At 43.6% G+C, this 21,242-nt stretch overlaps 1 protein-coding gene across 5 annotated transcripts in view; it reads right to left on the bottom strand.

Moving 5' to 3' along the window:
* LOC121545846 (formin-like protein 3) overlaps nucleotides 1-20,759 on the bottom strand; it is a 54,004-nt gene extending 33,245 nt beyond the window's left edge. For all 5 annotated transcript variants that reach the window (XM_041856714.2, XM_041856716.2, XM_041856718.2 and 2 more), the window contains exon 1: nucleotides 20,162-20,759. In XM_041856714.2, coding sequence (XP_041712648.1) covers nucleotides 20,162-20,278 — 117 coding nt within the window. In that variant the 5' untranslated portion in view covers nucleotides 20,279-20,759. The remainder of the gene's footprint in view (nucleotides 1-20,161) is intronic.
* Between the last annotated feature and the right edge of the window lie 483 nt (nucleotides 20,760-21,242).

The raw sequence follows: 21,242 nt of genomic DNA, 5'->3' as shown, positions 1-21,242 counted from the left end.
CCTGGAACCAAAAATGGTTCTCCTATGGGGACAGCCGAAGAACCCTTTTGGAACCCTTTTTTTGAAGAGTCTACCATCACTCTCTCTAAATGGAGGCGAGGGAGAGGGGTGGAGGCAGCTCATATCCAGTGGATTGATGGAGAATAACACAGAACAGACACTCCACCGCCACCCCCAACCGTCTGACTGTCTGACCGCCTCCTCATCTGGTAGGACTACAGCAGATGAGACCTGAGCCTTGTGGTCCTGAGGTGTTTTTATGTGACAATCACGCATAAACATGCCTGGCAGGAGAAGGGCCTCCCTCCCTGCCAAGTGCCAACTGATGACTTTCCCTTTGAAAGCAATCTCACTGTGAAAACGACTACCCTAGACTGCGTCTGAGAACACTTCAAAATTGACCCCTAGAGAGAAAAACTCTAGGCTTACTCCTGCTACACTTTAATGAAAGGGTATTGTCTGGTAAAGATGGAAAACCTCTGCTGTTGATCCCTAACAGAAACTAGATCCAAGAAGAATCCAAGACTGAGGAGGCAAAGAAAACAACATGAATATGGCCTAGATCTGGACTGTGTTTTCTTAAGCCATTTTTACTGAGCATATCTTAGGCACAGTGGATGAGAAAAGCAAACCCTATGTATTGCGTTTGGGCGGTCAATCAGTTTTAGTCAGTATAGTAGTCTGTATTTGGCTCAAGATAAATGACTCCCCCCTTAAATAACAAGTGGGAGAAGAATCTGAGAATATAGTCTGTGCCCTCCCCAGGGCAGCCTCCTAACCCTCTCCCTTCTCCCCTCTCCCTTCTTCCCCCTCTCTCCCTGTCTCTCCTTTCCCCCTCTCCCCTTCTCTCCCTCCGACTCCTCCCTTCCTCTCCCCTTTCTCCTAATACCCTCTCCCTTTCACCTCCTCTCCCTTCTTTCCCCTCTCCCTCTCACCCTACCCCTCTCTCTCCCTGTCCCTCTCCCCCTGTCCTACAGACTCCCATACATGAGATAAGGCTGTATGTGCCAAGGAATATTACATCGCAGTGACTGTAAACATGGGTGGGACAATGTAATGCAATGTAATGTAAGTGAATCAGTGACAATGTACTGTTAGGCTCCATCTCTGGTAAGATTACATTCCTGACGACATCTGCATATGCACTGCTGCTAGCTACACTGTAGTCTTTTACCCCATTAACATCACTGCCAACACTATTGTCTGCCTTGTCCTCCTCCCTGTGAGCGAAGTACAATGAAAGAGGACAGACACACACTCACACACACACACACCCTGGGACTTGTGAGGCACAATGAAAGAGGACAGGACAGGAACCTCAGCTGTCACCATCATCGTCATGGGACCAGGGGGACTTCCTTGGCTCTTCAGTAAATAATACAGCCTTGAGAAGTTTTTTTGTTTGGTAGATGTTATTAAGTGTTTGCTGATGGGGGCTGTGTGTGTGTGTGTGTGTGTGTGTGTCAGTAGAGGCTGCTGAGGGGAAGACGGCTCTTAATAACAGCTGGAAAGGAGTGAATGGAATGGCATCAACAACATGGAAACCATGTGTTTGATGTATTTGATACCATTCCACTAATTCCGCTCCAGCCTTTACCATGAGCCCGTCCTCCCAAATTAAGGTGCCACCAACCTCCTGTGGTGTGTGTGTGTGAAAAAAATGGTGTCACTGTTTTCATGTTCTCAGGTAAAAGACCTGTTGAATTGAACGAAGAGAGAGGCAGAGCCAGAGAGGAGTGTGAGAAACACTGCCCCCTTTCTCTGCGCCGACATCTGATCCGCCTGGCGCTCTTCACGAGGTAACCCGAAGCAGGCAGTCACAACAAAGACCAGCAGAGCCAGAGCAATCAGCACAAAGAGACTGGAGAACTACTGGGGCCTACCAACCAGCTAGCCCACTACCAGCTCTCAGAGAGAGAGAGAGAGAGAGAGAATGGAGGGGAGAGAGAGAGAGAGAGAGAGAATGGAGGGGAGAGAGAGAGAGAGAGAGAATGGAGGGGAGAGAGAGAGAATGGAGGGAGAGAGAGAGAGAGGGAGAGAGAGAGAGAGAGAGAGAGAGAGAGAGAGAGAGAGAGAGAATGCAGGGGAGAGAGAGAGAATGCAGGGGAGAGAGAGAGAGAGAGAATGGAGGGAGAGAGAGAGAATGCAGGGGAGAGAGAGAGAGAGAGAGAATGGAGAGAGAGAATGGAGAGAGAGAGAGAGAATGCAGGGGAGAGAGAGAATGCAGGGGGAGAGAGAGAGAGAATGGAGAGAGAGAGAGAGAGAGAATGGAGGGGAGAGAGAGAGAGAGAGAATAGAGAGAGAGAGAGAGAGAGAGAGAGAGAGAGAGAGAGAGAGAGAGAGAGAGAGAGAGAGAGAGAGAGAGAGAGAGAGAGAGAGAGAGAGAGAGAGAGAGAGAGAGAGAGAGAGAGAGAGAGGGGAGAGAGAGAGAGAGAATGAGGGGGAGAGAGAGAGAGAGAGAGAATGAGGGGAGAGAGAGAGAGAGAGAGAGAGAGAGAGAATGAGGGGGAGAGAGAGAGAGAGAGAATGAGGGGGAGAGAGAGATAGAATGGAGGGGAGACAGAGAGAGAGAGAGAGAGAGAGAGAATGAGGGGAGAGAGAGAGAGAGAGAGAGAGAGAGAGAGAGAGAGAGAATGAGGGGGGAGAGAGAGAGAGAATGAGGGGGAGAGAGAGAGAGAATGGAGGGGGAGACAGAGAGAGAGAGAGAGAATGGAGGGGGAGAGAGAGAATGGAGGGGGAGAGTAGAGGGGAAAAAGAAAAGGGGTAGAGAGAAAAACAGGGGAGCAGAGTGACAGGGGGAGAAGAGAGGATGAAAACAGAGATAGAGAGGGGGAGAAAGAGGTGGAGTATTGGGGGAGGAGTATCAGCAGGATGACATAGGACCCTATCTCTCCCCCCGGTTGGTTCTTGTTGACAGAACCATCTAAAACAAGCTCGGCAGCCACATGAAGGTATAACAAGCCTGAGCTAACTGAGGTGTTCATTAACATGCTAGCTAAATCCAATGAGAGAACCACATTCTCTGAACTACCAGGACAATAAAAACATTCCAATCCCATTGTCCCAAACAACTTACAGTAATGACAACTAATGATAGTACTGATCTGTACGAACCCCTTTCCTGCAGTCAAATGACCAAATCGCCCTCTAGTGGCTTCATGGGTGGAATGTTATTAATATGTTTCATAATTTCATAATTAATAAACATTTTTTAAATGTACCTGCCGAAAATCCTGTGTTTCTATGTCAAATGGTTTTGTTAAATTTCAGTCTTCTGTGATGTATATAAAGTGTAATATTGGGATGCAAACTCAAAATTAAATACATTTCAACTCTATATACAGGTGTCTTCTTTTTTAAGCCCATAACCATGTGTGTGAGGTGTATACTTTTGTTTCAAAGTAGATTTGTTTAAGACTACCAAGAAACACTGTGTGACCCTGATTTAGCCCACTGCAGTAATTAAAACACAAAGTAAAAATAAAAAAGTCATGTGAAATATGTATTTAATATGTTGCATATAACATTTAATGTATAAACAGTTGGTATCAAGGAAAATGAATGATATGACACTGATCTGCTGCTCTGCAGACAATGAATCCATGCTACTAAGCACCATTATAGCTGAATTGATGTCCTGAAAAGCGTTTAAACACAAGCGTGTAAAATCCCCATGACACCATCTTGATGCGGCAGTTAGCAGCAACAGGCTTTCCAGCTGTGGTGTGGCTGTGAGTCTGTCCTACAGCCGGCTCTGCTCGGCTCTCTCTGCTGTCTGCCATGCAGCGCAGGAGCCAGGGCTGACTGTTGCTCAGCCCCTCAATTTCCCCTCTGAAGACCTGGGTTCAAATAATATTGAAAATCTTTCAAATACTTTTAGCATTTGATGTACTCTGCTTGGAGTGCCAGATGGGCAGGGTTTGCAAGTTCATGTCTTTTCTATTGGTTCCATTGCAACAGACAAGCTCAATCCAGCACAGAAAAAGTATTTGAAATTATTTTAAATAGTATTTGAACCCAGGTCTGGAAACCTGGTCTGAAAACCCCCTCATTTCCCCTGGGCCTTCTGGCTCTCAGACTTGAATAAGTTCTCCACCAGTCGCTGCTTGCCAATGGAGACCCAAAGAGGCAAAGTCTAGACATCCACTGCCAGTCTGAAACACACGTTATGTAGACGTAAAGACCTGGTGTGATGTCTGACAACCATAAAAAAAAATATATATATATATATATTTAGGTATGGCTTCCCCTCAAAACTGTTTGTTAATTCATCAAACAAGCCATAAAAACTTGATGTGATTGCCAACAACTATTTCAAAGCAAAACAACAAGTAATTGAGCCTTGGCTGCCCCTCAAACTATGTGTAAGTGTATTGATGTATTTTTCCTCCAATGGGTCTGGATCGGGGGCATGAGAAGAATGGTCTATGTCGTTCATAGCCTGTTGAGTCCTGCTGAGATGAGTTTCCAGACAATTATCATAAGGTTCTTTGAAGCCGGACCAGGCTTGTTATGAGCAGGCCAGGGTGGGAAATAAACAGCCATGTCAGGGGCTCAGGGGCTCTGTGAAGGAGCCAGATGTGCAAACCTCCCAAGTGAATCTAAAAACTAGTGGTGGCATTTCCAAGCGGGCAAAACATGTTGAAATTACGTGATTCCAACCAGATAACATCCAACTGGTTGTATTGATGTCATTTCAACCAGTTTTGCCCGCTCACTCTTCACCTCAGAGTTCTTCTGGCAGGAGGCGATTGTTGTGAATGTTCAAAACAAATCAATGACCTTATCACACAACAATGTCCTAGAATACCACACCTGACAAAACACGGCTACTAGCTAACTGACCAATGTTTTGACACAGGAAACAGAGGAATGAAAAAGGTTATGAAGTGAAACATAAACAGAATGGCCACTACAATTGATCATGAATCATGAATCAGGTGTTCATTCATTCCAGCGTGGCCAACAGACGTCCTGTTTGTTTCCCTCAGGCTGTCCAGAGGGAAGCCCCAGACCAAAGGATATACGCATGGTATGCCAGGAATGCAGGTAGATGAATGCCTCAGTAAGTCAGGTCGTGGCCGGCCGGACCTTTTGACACCCTACCAAGTCAGTCAGAGTGTTAGCTAGAGTTCTGCTGTGTATACATACACACTGTGTCCCCACCAAATGGCACTCTATTCCCTATATAGCGCACTATAGCCCTACAGGCCATGGTCAAAAGTAGTGCATTATTCTAGGGAATATGGTGCCATTTGGGACAAAACATCAATCTGGTCACGTCTGTCAACAAGAAGACATTTACCATGTTTCCTTACACCACCCACTTTGAGTATCATTCACTGTTGGATGCCGGGAAACCCTCAACACTCTCTCTCAAAATACAGTGAAAAACCGAAGTGACTCACAACCCTAGTGAGAGATGGGGGGAGATAGAGGGGAAGGTCCAAACAGTAGGCATGATTATAACATTAGCGAAGCCGATACCAAGATGGTCTTCTGAGTGGTAAAATGACTACATCACCAAGCTAGTTTCTGTGTGATGGGCTACGTCCCCAATGACACACTATTCCCTATAGTGCCCCACTTTTGACCAGAGCCCTATGGGCCATGGTCAAGAGTAGTGCGCTACATGGGGAATAGTGTGCCATTGGGGACGCAAACGTAGTGTTAAAGCCATAACCCATTAGTCCTTCAACTGGATTTACAGCCGCCTGTCCCTGTGTGGGTCGGAACGTAAAAGAGTAAAAGAGTGCAGCACAAAAGGCACCATGGGATGAGGGCCCCTGTTTAAACAACCCAACCAACAGAGTCCCCATTGTATTGAGGAGGAAACCACTTCTATCCAGAGGAAAGGCTAGGGGCTCACTGCAGCTGCACCAGAGAGAGCAGCATGCAATCCCCACTACCCCCTACACCCCCCTTTTACTTCATACCAACACACACACTCATGCATGCACATACACACACTAACACATTCACATATAGATAAATACAGCCGCCACAGTCCCTCATACATAAACAACACTTGACAATGTGAACCACATTAAGGATCAAACAAAATGACTTATTGTACAGAGGCCGTACAACAAACTATGTATGCTCGTTCCATAGACACAGTCAACTTCATATCCCAAAGTCACAGCGAGGAGAACACTGTTTGTGTTCAGCCTCCAGCCTAGACCATTAAAGTTGAAGTCTTGAGTACTCTTGAACAGTATCAAGGTGGTCAGTTGAATGACTGCCTTAAAATAATGGAATGGAAGAATGGAATGGAATAATCCTTGTTCAGTCAGGTGGGTCACATGAAGAAGCTCACAGAGTCATTGACGTTCCATGTGCGTAGAGACACTCTGTATCTGTTCAGTCATGCTCTTCAACTTGACCTGGCTTTTCAAAATAACTGCTCTGCTCAGAAAAGCACTAAAACCTATCGGTCTGGGCCCATAAAGACTAACCCATAATGGGGACTAGCTATAGCCTGAGGGAGAGAGAGCCAGGTGGAACTGCCTTCACTTGGACTATGGTCCCACAGTCCCTCCTCTCCTCTCTGTAGCTGTATGGAGCCTGGTCCTGGCCTTGGCGGTGACAGAGACATATGTACGATTCTCCCAGCGGGAGTTTGTGGCATAGCAAACAAACAAAAGATGACCCCCCAACACCACACACACACACTGCCTCTTTAGAACTGTCGAATGGGTTGGCAGAGGTTGGCGTGGTCAGAGGAGATACATAAAATGATTTAAGTTGTCCAATAAACGCTGCACACAGTTTACTCCATTAGTTCCAGCTCAACTCCCTCAGGGGCCTGTTTGTTGATCTAGGATCAGGTCCCCATTTCCATGTAATCTTATTCTTCATTATCTAAAAGGCAAAACAACCCTCCTACTATGAGAAGCTTTGTGAATATGGGCCCAGATCTTTTTAGTGCTCTAGTGCTGTTGCTCTCAGGGCAGAGTGATGTCAGAGGAGAGGGAGGGGGTAGAAGTTGGATTCACTTTGTACTGTAGGTGCTTTCTGTCTCGTGTCACCTCGCTATGGTTCAGTTACCCTTCCTTTCCTTCCTCCAACTTCTCAAAATCTCATTCCACATGAATATCTGTGAGGCCATCCTGACTCGACTCCTTCCAGGTCTTTTTAGTGCTCTCTGATCATAGAAATAGAAGGAATAGGCTAAGGGGCAAACAAAATGGTCAAAGCACCCCTGTGATGAAGACACACCATAGGCAAGTCTCTCCACTTGCGCTCATCAAACTCCCGTCAGTGAAGAGCGCTTTGTTCCCTTGTTGAAATGTTTGTTGTTGCTGTCACAAGTTAAAAAGGATATTTGTTAAAGCCATATTATACTACAATAGCTTCTAGCGTTTCACCGTTCCTTTCCCGTACCGTTTATTGCAACATTTAAGACATTTCTGATTAATGTTGCCTTTTCTTACCCCCTGAGTGGTAGCGATGTTTGTAGTGCACATGAGCGTTCACAACACTCACGAAGTTCCTATGATGATTTTTATTTCGGTAACATATAGGCCTATTTGTGTGCTGTTTAGTCCTGAAAGCTTCGCAGTCTCCGTGGTTGTCACTATGAACGCGCATAGATGTACCTGGCCTGTTTTGGGATGTTCTCATCATTTCACATTTGGTAACTCATTGGGGAGGCTGCATTTGAGCCGAGGAGACCCCACAAACAAACAAGAAATAAGACAAAAAAACAGAAAACTTGAGAGTGCATAACTATTCCCCCCCCCCCCAAAGTCAATACTTTGTAGAGCCACCTTTTGCAGCAATTACAGCTGCAAGTCTCTTGGGGTATGTCTCTATAAGCTTGGGACATCTAGCCACTGGGATTTTTGCCCATTCTTCAAGGCAAAACTGCTCCAGCTCCTTCAAGTTGGATGGGTTCCGCTGGTGTACAGCAATCTTGAAGTCATACCACAGATTCTCAATTGGATTGAGGTCTGAGCTTTGACTAGGCCATTCCAAGACATTTAAAGGTTTCCCCTTAAACCACTCGAGTGTTGCTTTAGCAGTATGCTTAGGGTAATTGTCCTGCTGGAAGGTGAACCTCCGTCCCAGTCTCAAATTCTGGAAGACTGAAACAGGTTTCCCTCAAGAATTTCCATGGATTTAGCGCCATCTATCATTCCTTCAATTCTGACCAGTTTCCCAGTCCCTGCCGTTGAAAAACATCCCCACAGCATGATGCTTCACTGTGGAGATGGTGTTCTTGGGGTGATGAGAGGTGTTGGGTTTGCGCCAGACATAGCGTTTTCCTTGAGGGCCAAAAAGCTCAATTATAGTCTCATTTGACCAGAGTACCTTCTTTCATATGTTTGGGGAGTCTCCCACATGCCTTTTGGCGAACACCAAATGTGTTTGCTTATTTTCTTCTTTAAGTAATGGCTTTTTTCTGGCCACTCTTCAGTAAAGCCCAGCTCTGTGGAGTGTACGGCTTAAAGTGGTCCGATGGACAGATACTCCAATCTCTGCTGTGGAGCTTTGCAGCTCCTTCAGGGTTATCTTTGGTCTCTTTGTTGCCTCTCTGATTAATGCCCTCTTTGCCTGGTCCATGAGTTTTGGTGGGTGGCCCTCTCTTGGCAGGTTTGTTGTGGTGCCATATTCTTTCAATTTTTTTTACAATGGATTTAATGGTGCTCCGTGGGATGTTCAAAGTTTCTGATATTTTTTTATAACCCAACCCTGATCTGTACTTCTCCACAACTGTGTCCCTGACCTTTTTGGAGAGCTCCTTGGTCTTCATGGTGCAACTTGCTTGGTGGTGCCCCTTGCTTAGTGGTGTTGCAGACTCTGGGGTCTTTCAGAACAGGTGTATATATACTGAGATCATGTGACAGATCATGTGACACTTAGATTGCACACAGGTGGACTTTATTTAACTAATTATGTGACTTCTGAAGGTAATTGGTTGCACCAGATCTTATTTAGGGGCTTCATAGCAAAGGGGGTGAATACATATGCACGCACCACTTTTCCGTTATTAATTTCTTTGAATTTTTTGAAACAAGTTATTTTTTTCATTTCACTTCAACAATTTGGACTATTTTGTGTATGTTCATTAAATGAAATACAAATACAAATCAATTTAAATTACAGGTTGTAATGCAACAAAATAGGAAAAATGCCAAGAGGGATGAATACTTTTGCAAGGCACTGTATATACAGTGAGGGAAAAAAGTATTTGATCCCCTGCTGATTTTGTAAGTTTGCCCACTGACAAAGAAATTATCAGTTTATAATTTTAATGGTAAGTGTATTTGAACAGTGAGAGACAGAATAACAACAAAAATCCAGAAAAACGCATGTCAAAAATGTTATAAATTGATTTGCATTTTAATGAGGGAAATAAGTATTTGACCCCTCTGCAAAACATGACTTAGTACTTGGCAAAACCCTTGTTGGCAATCACAGAGGTCAGACGTTTCTTGTAGTTGGCCACCAGGTTTGCACACATCTCAGGAGGGATTTTGTCCCACTCCTCTTTGCAGATCTTCTCCAAGTCATTAAGGTTTCGAGGCTGACGTTTGGCAACTCGAACCTTCAGCTCCCTCCACAGATTTTCTATGGGATTAAGGTCTGGAGACTGGTTAAGCCACTCCAGGACCTTAATGTGCTTCTTCTTGAGCCACTCCTTTGTTGCCTTGGCCGTGTGTTTTGGGTCATTTTCATGCTGGAATACCCATCCACGACTCATTTTCAATGCCCTGGCTGAGGGAAGGAGGTTCTCACCCAAGATTTGACAGTACATGGCCCCGTCCATCGTCCCTTTGATGCGGTGAAGTTGTCCTGTCCCTTTAGCAGAAAAACACCCCCAAAGCATAATGTTTCCACCTCCATGTTTGACGGTGGGGATGGTGTTCTTGGGGTCATAGGCAGCATTCCTCCTCCTCCAAACATGGCGAGTTGAGTTGATGCCAAAGAGCTCAATTTTGGTCTCATCTGACCACAACTCTTTCACCCAGTTCTCCTCTGAATCATTCAGATGTTAATTGGCAAACTTCAGACGGGCATGTATATGTGCTTTCTTGAGCAGGGGGACCTTGCGGGCGCTGCAGGATTTCAGTCCTTCACTGCGTAGTGTGTTACCAATTGTTTTCTTGGTGACTATGGTCCCAGCTGCCTTCAAATCAAATCAAATCAAATGTTATTGGTCACATGCGCCGAATACAACAGGTGCAGACATTACAGTGAAATGCTTACTTACAGCCCTTAACCAACAGTGCATTTATTTTTTACAAAAAAAGTTAAAATAAAACAACAACAAAAAAAGTGTTGAGAGAAAAAAGAGCAGAAGTAAAATAAAGTGACAGTAGGGAGGCTATATATACAGGGGGGTACCGTTGCAGAGTCAATGTGCGGGGGCACCGGCTAGTTGAGGTAGTTGAGGAGTTAAAGTGACTATGCATAAATAATTAACAGAGTAGCAGCAGCGTAAAAAGGATGGGGTGGGGGGGCAGTGCAAATAGTCCGGGTAGCCATGATTAGCTGTTCAGGAGTCTTATGGCTTGGGGGTAGAAGCTGTTGAGAAGTCTTTTGGACCTAGACTTGGCACTCCAGTACCGCTTGCCGTGCGGTAGCAGAGAGAACAGTCTATGACTAGGGTGGCTGGAGTCTTTGACAATTTTGAGGGCCTTCCTCTGACACCGCCTGGTATAGAGGTCCTGGATGGCAGGAAGCTTGGCCCCAGTGATGTACTGGGCCGTACGCACTACCCTCTGTAGTGCCTTGCGGTCGGAGGCCAAGCAGTTGCCATACCAGGCGGTGATGCAACCAGTCAGGATGCTCTCGATGGTGCAGCTGTAGAATTTTTTGAGGATCTGAGGACCCATGCCAAATCTTTTCAGTCTCCTGAGGGGGAATAGGCTTTGTCGTGCCCTCTTCACGACTGTCTTGGTGTGTTTGGACCATGATAGTTCGTTGGTGATGTGGACACCAAGGAACTTGAAGCTCTCAACCTTGAGATCATTGACAAGATCCTCCCGTGTAGTTCTGGGCTGATTCCTCACCGTTCTCATGATCATTGCAACTCCACGAGGTGAGATCTTGCATGGAGCCCCAGGCCGAGGGAGATTGACAGTCTTTTGTGTTTCTTCCATTTGCGAATAATCGCACCAACTGTTGTCACCTTCTCACCAAGCTGCTTGGCGATGGTCTTGTAGCCCATTCCAGCCTTGTGTAGGTCTACAATCTTTGTCCCTGACATCCTTGGAGAGCTCTTTGGTCTTGGCCATGGTGGAGAGTTTGGAATCTGATTGATTGATTACTTCTGTGGACAGGTGTCTTTTATACAGGTAACAAGCTGAGATTAGGAGCACTCCCTTTAAGAGTGTGCTCCTAATCTCAGCTCGTTACCTGTATAAAAGACACCTGGGAGCCAGAAATCTTTCTGATTGAGAGGGGGTTAAATACTTATTTCCCTCATTAAAATGCAAATCAATTTATAACATTTTTGACATGCGTTTTTCTGGATTTTGTTGTTGTTATTCTGTCTCTCACTGTTCAAATAAACCTACCATTAAAATTATAGACTGATAATTTCTTTGTCAGTGGGCAAACTTACAAAATCAGCAGGGGATGAAATACTTTTTTCCCTCACTGTATATACATATTTGTAAATATATTTGAATTGTACATTTATCACCATCATCACCAGCGCTGTGTAAATACATTTGATCACAATTTATACCTCTACCTGCCTGCCTCCTGCTGAATCTTTGTCCTTATGACTGCAAGAAGGCCCCTATTTTACAATCCTAGGCTGGTAATTTGTCCACTCATGACTCATGGGTAATTTCGACTTCTGTTTCTATCTCTCTCTGACTACTGCTGATGTCATTGGAGGGGTGGAGGAGTCACTGTCAGCACTTTCTGTCTCATTTCACTTCACTATGGTTCACTTAACCCTCTCACTGGGCACACCACGTCATTTCAACGTGGATAATTGGGTAATATTTGGTTGAGCTGTTGATCAATGAGATTACAACCTATGTTCACCCACTCAAAAAGACAGCCAAAAGTTAGTTGAATTTCAATGTGTTATCACTATGCTTTCAACCATCTAAAAGCACAACCAAATTCCAATGGAAAAACAATGTTAGATTTTTGGTTTAGTTGTCACCCAAATGTCTATCACGGCGCTTTCAACCATTTAAAAGCACAGCAAAAATAAAATGGGAATACAATGTCAGATAATTTGTTTATTTATACAACAGATTAATGTGTTATCACTGTGTTTCATCTAATAGCAGAACCAAATGACCTGGATTGCAGTTGAGATTACATTAAAAGTACATGGTGCAAGTGATCAATGCTGTTCAAGATTCTGCACAGCAATTGTGAAGATCTCCACAGACCTGTGATGACCTATGCATGCAATCTTGAACATGCACACTTTATATGATTACATATGGAGAAATGTATAGTTACAGTAAGTAACCTCAAAATGTAGCCATGGATGTGTTACTCATTTTAAGGTTCAATGTTACATTAGTTTGTAAGAAAGTCTTAAAGCTGCAGTATGTAACTTTTTAGGTGACCTGACCAAATTCACCTAGAAAGTGAGTTATAGATATGTAATTCTCATTTAAAGCAAGTCTAAGAAGCTGTAGCTCTGTTCTATGTGCGCTATTTCTATGCTTCCCATTCTTAAGTTTCATTTTTGCGTCTTTTACTTTAGTTTTTTTTACACCAGCTTCAAACAGCTTATTGAAAATATACTTCACAGCAGTATTTATGGTACAATGATTCTCTACACTTGCTTGTTTTGTCACATAAACTGAAATTAAGCGAACTATTCAAATTTTAGCAACCAGGAAAGGGCAGAGCGATTTAACTTGAGACTATTTACTGTATTACAAATGTAATATTTTATTGTGTTTGGTTGACAACGCAACCAAATATCAACATTTAAAGGAGATGTATCTACTGTTTGGATAGTTCCATCTGAGCCACTAGCTTAATCCCATTCTTTAACTTTTATATTTGGTTGAGTTGGAGACGTGAATCCAACATATAATTTTTAAACTTGTCAACAAGTTAATAGGCTATTTGTTGTATTTCAGAGATGTATCTTCTGACACTGACTTTAATTCCAGTTTGTCTACAAATTAATATTTGATATGTTGGATTCACCTCTCCATCTCAACCAAAATGTAAGTTAAAGAATAGGACTAAATCAAATCAAACTTGAAACTGACTTTAAATCAAGTTTGATTTGATTTAGTAGGATGGGAGACCAAAGGGTAGCTGTAGATAGATCAATTATCCAGGAGGTGCTGCTCAGCCTGTTGTTTTCTGTCAGATAGTGGATAAAACGTGGAAGATCTGACGTAGTTTTAAAGCTACAAATTCAACATATTTTATACAAGGTTTGTCTATATTGAAATTAGGTTACCATGATGACATAATCTCATGGTTGAAATTACACCCTCGAAACAACTGTTTACGTTGATGACTTTTTTTGTATCCAATGTATGAATGTATTTTCCATGTAGATTCCACGTCACAATACGTTTAATTAAGTTGAAACAATGTTAATTCAACCAGTTTGTGCCCAGTGGGCTACTTTCCTTCCTCCAACCTCTCAAAATGTCATTCCACACGAATATCCGTGAGCTCGTGCAAACCAGAGGGACTTTCCTGCCTGTACCACAATCAAACCTCGGAGTATGGTGCAACTCTCAGCAACACTCTGGTTGTGTCCCAAATGGCAACGTATTCCCTATATAGTGCACTATTTTTGACTAGAGCCCTATGACTCTGTTAGGGTGGACTCCAACCAACGTAATCAAGTAGAGAAAATAACCACAGTCACTTTCCCAACATCTTTTAAAGATGTGTGTGTGTATGTGTACTGTTCAAACCGTTGGTAATTTCAGCACAGCAGCAGGCAGCACAGTGGCAGGCAGTACAATGGCAGGCAGCCAGTTCAAAGGGAATCTTCCCTCTGTGAGCCTAGCTGTGGCCCCAGCCCAGACCTGACCACAGGAATCCAGCGGTGGAGTGGAGGGGTGCGGGGGCATACACACACATGCACACACACACACACGCACACACACACACACACACACACACACACACACAGCACTGGAGTGGAGTAGTGCGGGGGCACTTTGAAAGAAGATCCATCCAGAACTCCAAGGCCCCAGCCCCCATTCCTACTGCTCCAGCCATACACACCTTTCAAACCCCCCCACCACCTCGCATCTCTTTCATAAGGAGAAAGGCATATGGAGAAGGTTAGCTCATAAGCCAGCCCCTAATTTGGTGAGTAGGACGTAAGGAATCCGAAGGAAGGAAATCCCATGCTGCAACAGTGAGAGATAAGTTCCATTTTTCATGTAGTATTCCATAAGGCTTAGCTAGTATCCCACAAACCCATAGCGTTTAAAGTCAAAGCTCCCTAGTATCCCACAAACCCATAGCGTTTAAAGTCAAAGCTCCCTAGTATCCCACAAACCCATAGCGTTTAAAGTCAAAGCTTCCAAGGACACAATAATGAGTAGGTAAGGGAAAACGACGAAAGACTTGAGACTCCTGAGAGGGATAAGATTACCCTGCGCTTTGACGCTGACACCCAGTATCCGTGCATAGATATACACTGATTGCACATGTGTATCTAGCGAGTATAGTGTCCATGTGTCTGGTTGCATCCCAAATGGCAGCCTATTTCCTATGGGCACTGGTCAAAAGTAGTGCACTATGTAGGGAATATAGTGTCATTTGAGGGAGAAAAGATGTTGGGCAGACCGCTGTTTCCAGCCACAGAAGAAGATAAACAGTGCCAGTGCTGTTTCTGAAGAGAGAGAGAGGGAGAGAGTGTTCATTTCTGATTGTTTATTTCACTTCTGTTTATTATCTATTCACTTGCTTTGGCAATGTAAACATATATTTCCCTTTGAATTGAATTGAATTGAGAGAGAGAGAGAGAGAGAGAGAGAGAGAGAGAGAGAGAGAGAGAGAGAGAGAGAGAGAGAGAGAGAGAGAGAGAGAGAGAGAGAGAGAGAGAGAGAGAGAGAGAGAGAGAGAGAGAGAGAGAGAGAGAGAGAGAGAGAGAGAGAGAGAGAAAAGAGGAGATGCCTTTAGCACATGCTCCCGGTTAGACTTGACCCAACCAGACTGCAAGAAGTACTCTAATTTAACCCAGGGGTCTCATCCCATCCCCTTGCCCCCCTCCACTCAGACCCTCCTCCATCTTCCTCTCCCTCCTCTCCCATCCATAGAAGAGTGATTCTGCTAAAGTCATTACCGTATTGCTGTGGATATTACTGCACTGGCACAGCCTGCACCCATGATATCATAATGTGCTGCTGCCATTCCAAAGGCCAAGGGATGTCTGGAGCTGCCTGCCTCTGTCTGAGAGGAGGAGGCTGCCCCACCAGACACAGACATATTCGAACATCCCTAGTACACACATATCCTGACAGACACAAACGCTCACAAGCAGTAATGCACATTCACACCACAGGAGGTTGGTGGCACCTTAATTTGGGAGGACGGGCTCGTGGTAATGGCTGAAGCGGAATTGGTGGAATGGTATCAAATACATCAAACATATGGTTTCCACTGTATGCACATCTGTACACAGCGGAAACGCAACAGGGGGAGATGGAAGAATGTTGTGATAAGAGAATTATATTTATGGAAAACAGTTATGAAATACCACTTATACTGATTATTTTATTTGCATAGACAATTCCACCATGCTTCTTGTAACAAAATGGAGACAGGAAACATGTTTGATTCAAAGAAAATATGACCAATAGAAATGTTTTTCCCCAATCTATTGTAGGAAACAGAGTGAAACAACAATGTAAAATCCCTGAGATTGTTTTCAGCAAATAGTACCATTCTCTCTGCGAAGGAAAACCCCCAGTGTGACCTGAACTCTAATCACGGCCAGTTAGCCAAGCCATGGTGCTCTCTTCCTGACAACCTCCAGCTTCAAGATGGTGTGTGTGTCTCCCTCTACTTCCTCCAACTTCAAGATGGTGTGTGTGTCTCCCTTTATTACCTCTAACTTCAAGATGGTGTGTGTGTCTCCCTTTATTACCTCTAACTTCAAGATGGTGTGTGTGTCTCCCTCTATTACCTCCAACTTCAAGATGGTGTGTGTCTCCCTCTATTACCTCCAACTTCAAGATGGTGTGTGTGTCTCCCTCTACTACCTCCAACTTCAAGATGGTGTGTGTCTCCCTCTACTACCTCCAACTTCAAGATGGTGTGTGTGTCTCCCTCTACTACCTCCAACTTCAAGATGGTGTGTGTGTCTCCCTCTACTACCTCCAACTTCAAGATGGTGTGTGTGTCTCCCTCTACAACCTCCAACTTCAAGATGGTGTGTGTGTCTCCCTCTACTACCTCCAACTTCAAGATGGTGTGTGTGTGTGTGTCTCCCTCTACTACCTCCAACTTCAAGATGGTGTGTGTGTGTCTCCCTCTACTACCTCCAACTTCAAGATGGTGTGTGTGTCTCCCTCTACTTCCTCCAACTTCAAGATGGTGTGTGTCTCCCTCTATTACCTCCAACTTCAAGATGGTGTGTGTGTCTCCCTCTACTTCCTCCAACTTCAAGATGGTGTGTGTGTGTCTCCCTCTACTACCTCCAACTTCAAGACTGGAGCTTTGACGTCTCTTTATCTCCTGAACAGAGGCAGCAGGCAGTGCTGAGCACAGACCATTGTCACGATAAGTCCACTAAAAACACACAGGCATGTTGTTCTTTCTCACAAAATTAAACAAAGTCAATGAAGTATCTGGAGCTACTGGTGGGTTGACAGGGAGGATGATAGTGTTAGTGGAGTTGTACTATCTTGTATCTATCTTGCAGTATCTTGTATTGGTATATTTTCCCATGATTCAGTATATCCAGTTTGATCTATGAAAAGGGCCTTCAAGTTACCACCATAGTTGATATCTCTTGTTTTGGTATATGTTTTCATGATTTATCCAGTTCAATCAATGACGTATCGTATTTGTCTATTATGACATAGAGATTAACATAAACTCGCCAGTACGCATGCAAGATTTGGTTCTGGGTTCTGGGATTACGTAAAGTGATTAGTCTACTTTCTGTCATTGTCGTGATTTAAGAACTAACGTTTCTAACCAAGGCACTAATGGCCATGAGAGGACACAGTATTGTTGATACATAACATACCCCTTGCTGCGGTGCTGTGCCCTCTGGAAAATATGATGTCTAAAAATATCTGTTTCTGCATGACCCCTAACAGTCATAACTAAGTGAAAACAGCTTCTAGCTGAGCATGGCCTATGATTACCACCCACTGGCTCCTGCAGGCAGTCCTCTATGGGGGAGAGATTATGTGAAATATGTGGGTATTTGTTATAATAGTTTGTCATGATAGCTCAAGGCTGAGACTTTAGCACAGCAGTCAACAAGTGCAGGGATTTGATCGGGACAACATAGCAAATCAGGGAAAAGTCATTAAAAGTAGGCTATTTGTATGGGGGTAGGTTCGTTTCAATGGTATAGAAATAGAGGATGATGTTAGAAAAGCAAGAATTCCTGATCCCTGAGCAGTTTGTCACTGTGCTGGCTTGAGTCTCTTCACATAGTAACCAGAGCAAATATCTCTGGCTACAGATAGTTGTCATACTGTCACGTCTCCTCCCGTTGCTCCCCTCCGGTGCTCTGATTCGCCGGTTTACTGAGCCACCGGTCTGATCGCACCACCTCGGCAACACCGGAATGGAAACCCAACGCACCCTAATCACCTCCAGCGCACCTGCACCTCATCATCTCATCACCACCCCTATTTAGCCCTGGACTGTTCTGTATGATGTTGTGTGTGATTGTTAAGCTTTGTGTCGTGTACTCTATCATTGTTATTTCTCTTTCTCATTGTTTAGTAAACCTTGACCTTGTTGATTCCTGCGTCTGCGTCCTGCCTCTTCGTATCCTCAGTACTCGTCACACATACTATCTGATACTAGCACACGTGGGGCCTGAGTAAGTGGGTTTCTCACTGAGCTGCTGCCTTAAGTCTCTTGACCACAGAAACATAAGTAATAATCCTATATAATGTGTTCTAATTCTATTTCTATCCTCTTGGTATAGTGGCTACAGAACGCTACAGTCGTAGTAGAGGCTAAATGGGATATCTGGCAGGACAGTGTTGAGATGGCTCTGTGCCAGAGTAACAGAGAGACATGGACAGACATGAATGTCCCTAGGCGGACTGATATACAGTTACAGAGTACAGTATACAAGAGGCAGGTATTCTCAGGAAAGATGTTGATTGGTTTAATTAGCTGTAGAGTGCAGTACAGTAAAGTACAGTACAGTAGAGTACAGTACAGTACGGTAGAGTATAGTATAGTACAGTAAAGTACAGTAGAGTATCATACAAGAAGATGCCAGCTGCAGTGTTTCTGCGACATGCAATAGTGTTACTGTAGAGTCCGTCCACAGAGGCTAAACTCAGGCCAGGTGTGATGTGGTGTGGTGAGGTTGGTCATATAAGTGGGAAACACTAGACTAGCACTTGTGAGCAAACACATTTGTCGGCGGATAACATGACGTACTGACATGGTCAGTGGACGCCATATTGGCAGAGAAATAATGTTTTGATTCATGGTGGAATTAAGTGATTAGTCTTTCTTTGTTTGGACTATTAAATTGGTGGTTTGGAGGGACATGAGAATTGGGGACAGTTTGTTTTGAAAGAATGACAAGGAACCTCGCTTTCTAATGTAAGAATAAGAAATAGTTTGCATTACCACGGCTATTGACACAGCTATGTAAAACATTTTTCCGATAGTGCTGAGAGTTTTTGTCACCATAAGATTTCTTAAAATGATTAAAGTGTTTATATAAACGTATGCACCACAGAGAACGCACTGCAATTGTCTCTGCACTATTTAATTATTTACAATACAGAGATTATTTGTGCCATTCCATTCAGAACCAATTTGTTTTGGAATCAAAGGCATTCCAAACAATAAAAACAAAGTCCACCAACTTTAAATTTTTGATCACTTTGGTCCATAACAGTGCATCATTATTATGCACAACGAAAGTATCTTCTTGCCCTCTTGATTTAGGATGACAGACACGCTTGACACTTCAGCTGTTGATCAATGGATAAAGTGGGTGTTGACTGTGTGCACAGCATCACAAAGCCCCAGCGCAACTCAAGCCTGTGAAGCGGGACGGCATGCAAAGATGGTGAGGGGGCAATAGAGGAGAGAGGGTGGTTCTCTTTTACGAGCTCCCGGGTGTGGGAGTTTTAGGGGAATTCAGAAAATGTTGTCGGAATCTGTCAGCGAATTATCTAAATGCTACTGTGACTAAACTTGAAATAAAAAAAGGTGAATTCCATAGGGAATTTTGCCAATACGTGTCATGAAAGGTTTGAAAATGAAAGTGAATTGTACTCTGAAAACTAGCCAATTCTTGAACTTTGGTAAATTAGCCCAAAGCCTCGAGTTGACTTTTTTGAAACAAAAGAACCTAGTGGGAGAAACAGAGGGTGTGGGGGTGGGACAGAACGGGTCGGCCGATTTAGAATATCAGCAACTCTATCATTACAGGTGAAGAAAGTAAAAGTGGGATAGGTTAGTTTTGCTCACTCTTATGATGATATCTTGCTTTCCACAAGAAGTACACACGAGACAACATAAACTGATCCATTGTCTTACTGTAAACAACATCACAGTGTACTGTCAGAAATATGTATTGTCTTGTTTAACCATTTGTGTTTGATAATGGTTAATCTTACTGATGTTAGAAACCTCTTTGGGGCTTATTGACCAACTGTGATGCATATTTTTAAAGGAATAATATCTTAAAAGAAAAATAACAAATAAGTGTTGCTGTGTGAATCCATGAGATGTTTTTGAGCTGTTTCACCGAATCAAAGGGTGAAACTTTGGGCTACTAATTAAAAACAAACAGAAAATTCACACGTAGGCCTACTCCTAATCATATGGTAGGTAATATGTTCTGTAGCGTGTACAATTTCAGCATGGCAGATCAGTATGTAGCCTAATGTTGTTGTTTTTTTATGTTAATTGTGCGCTTCAGAAGTTTCATATGGCCCTCTCTGTGACAATCTGGAGCGCAGGAAACCAAACCAAGGAGCCATTTCAATTCAAACATGTATCTGAGGCAGCAGTCACTTACCAAAACTAAAGCAAATCTCTCCTCCAACTCCGACTGGTCAGGCATGGGCACTTTCAATGGCATTATATGATGCTTCATATTGTCCGACTGTCCATCCACACTTTCAATATTCCCCATGGTTAAAAGCAGTACTGTATCCTTTTAGTAGAATAAATAAAGTTCCCTCTTCCGACGTTTTTCCACAGTTTTTCCAAAAGTGCGAAAATTCCGTCTTCCTCCAAAATGCAGCAGTGCGTTATTACAAATCAGCCACTTCTGTTCCAAAAGTTCCCGTTTAAATCAAACGTTTACACAACACCAGTTCCATACTGTCTCATTTAAAAAATAACTTATACTTTTGCATTTGTAGAGAACACTCATCTGTATTTTACTCTAAACTGAACCTCATCTCAAAAGTAACAATTGTTTTCTGTTCCAAAGAATGGTTTCCGATTTACCAGGCCAATCCATCTCCATCTATTTCTGTAAAATCTTCTTTCAATAATATACTTTTTAATCCACCCAAATAGCTACTTCTTAGTTGCTGAACTGAACTTTCTTGCCTACGATGCCTTTGCATTCATTATTGTTGTGCGATCCAGATGGTTGTGTGATTCAGTCTAGAAGACTCTTCTATGTTGCTTCCACTCAGAAGGCAGGGGTTCTGTAGTTGTCCCGCCCTTGATAGCGAAACTCTCCCTATTGAGGCGTTGACTTATCAATCACACTGCCTATCGCTCTCTACTCGCACACATCTGTTACGCCTCGATCACACCGACAGTTTTATTGCGCAAAATGGTATGCAGCATTATCTGGATATGTGTGCAACAAAACTTCAACATTCACCTTCTGCTACCATTTCTGTAAAGCCGTCTACGCATACAATTTGATGCATATGCCCAAATAAATCCAACGTATGCACCACAGAGAACGCACTGGATTTATTGGAAATAAATATGCTTCTGGTGTACCAAAACGTAATTTCTGTTGGTGTGTTTGAGGCGTTAGCAGTAAATTGAGACAGGTCTTGCTACAGTTGGGTAGATTGGGGAGTTTATGTCAGCGCTCTAATGCAACCTGGTGGTTAGCTAATGGAAGTTCA

Source organism: Coregonus clupeaformis, chromosome 30, assembly GCF_020615455.1.
Source record: "Coregonus clupeaformis isolate EN_2021a chromosome 30, ASM2061545v1, whole genome shotgun sequence".
Taxonomy (NCBI): domain Eukaryota; kingdom Metazoa; phylum Chordata; class Actinopteri; order Salmoniformes; family Salmonidae; genus Coregonus; species Coregonus clupeaformis.
This window is presented reverse-complemented; position numbering and strand designations above follow the sequence as displayed.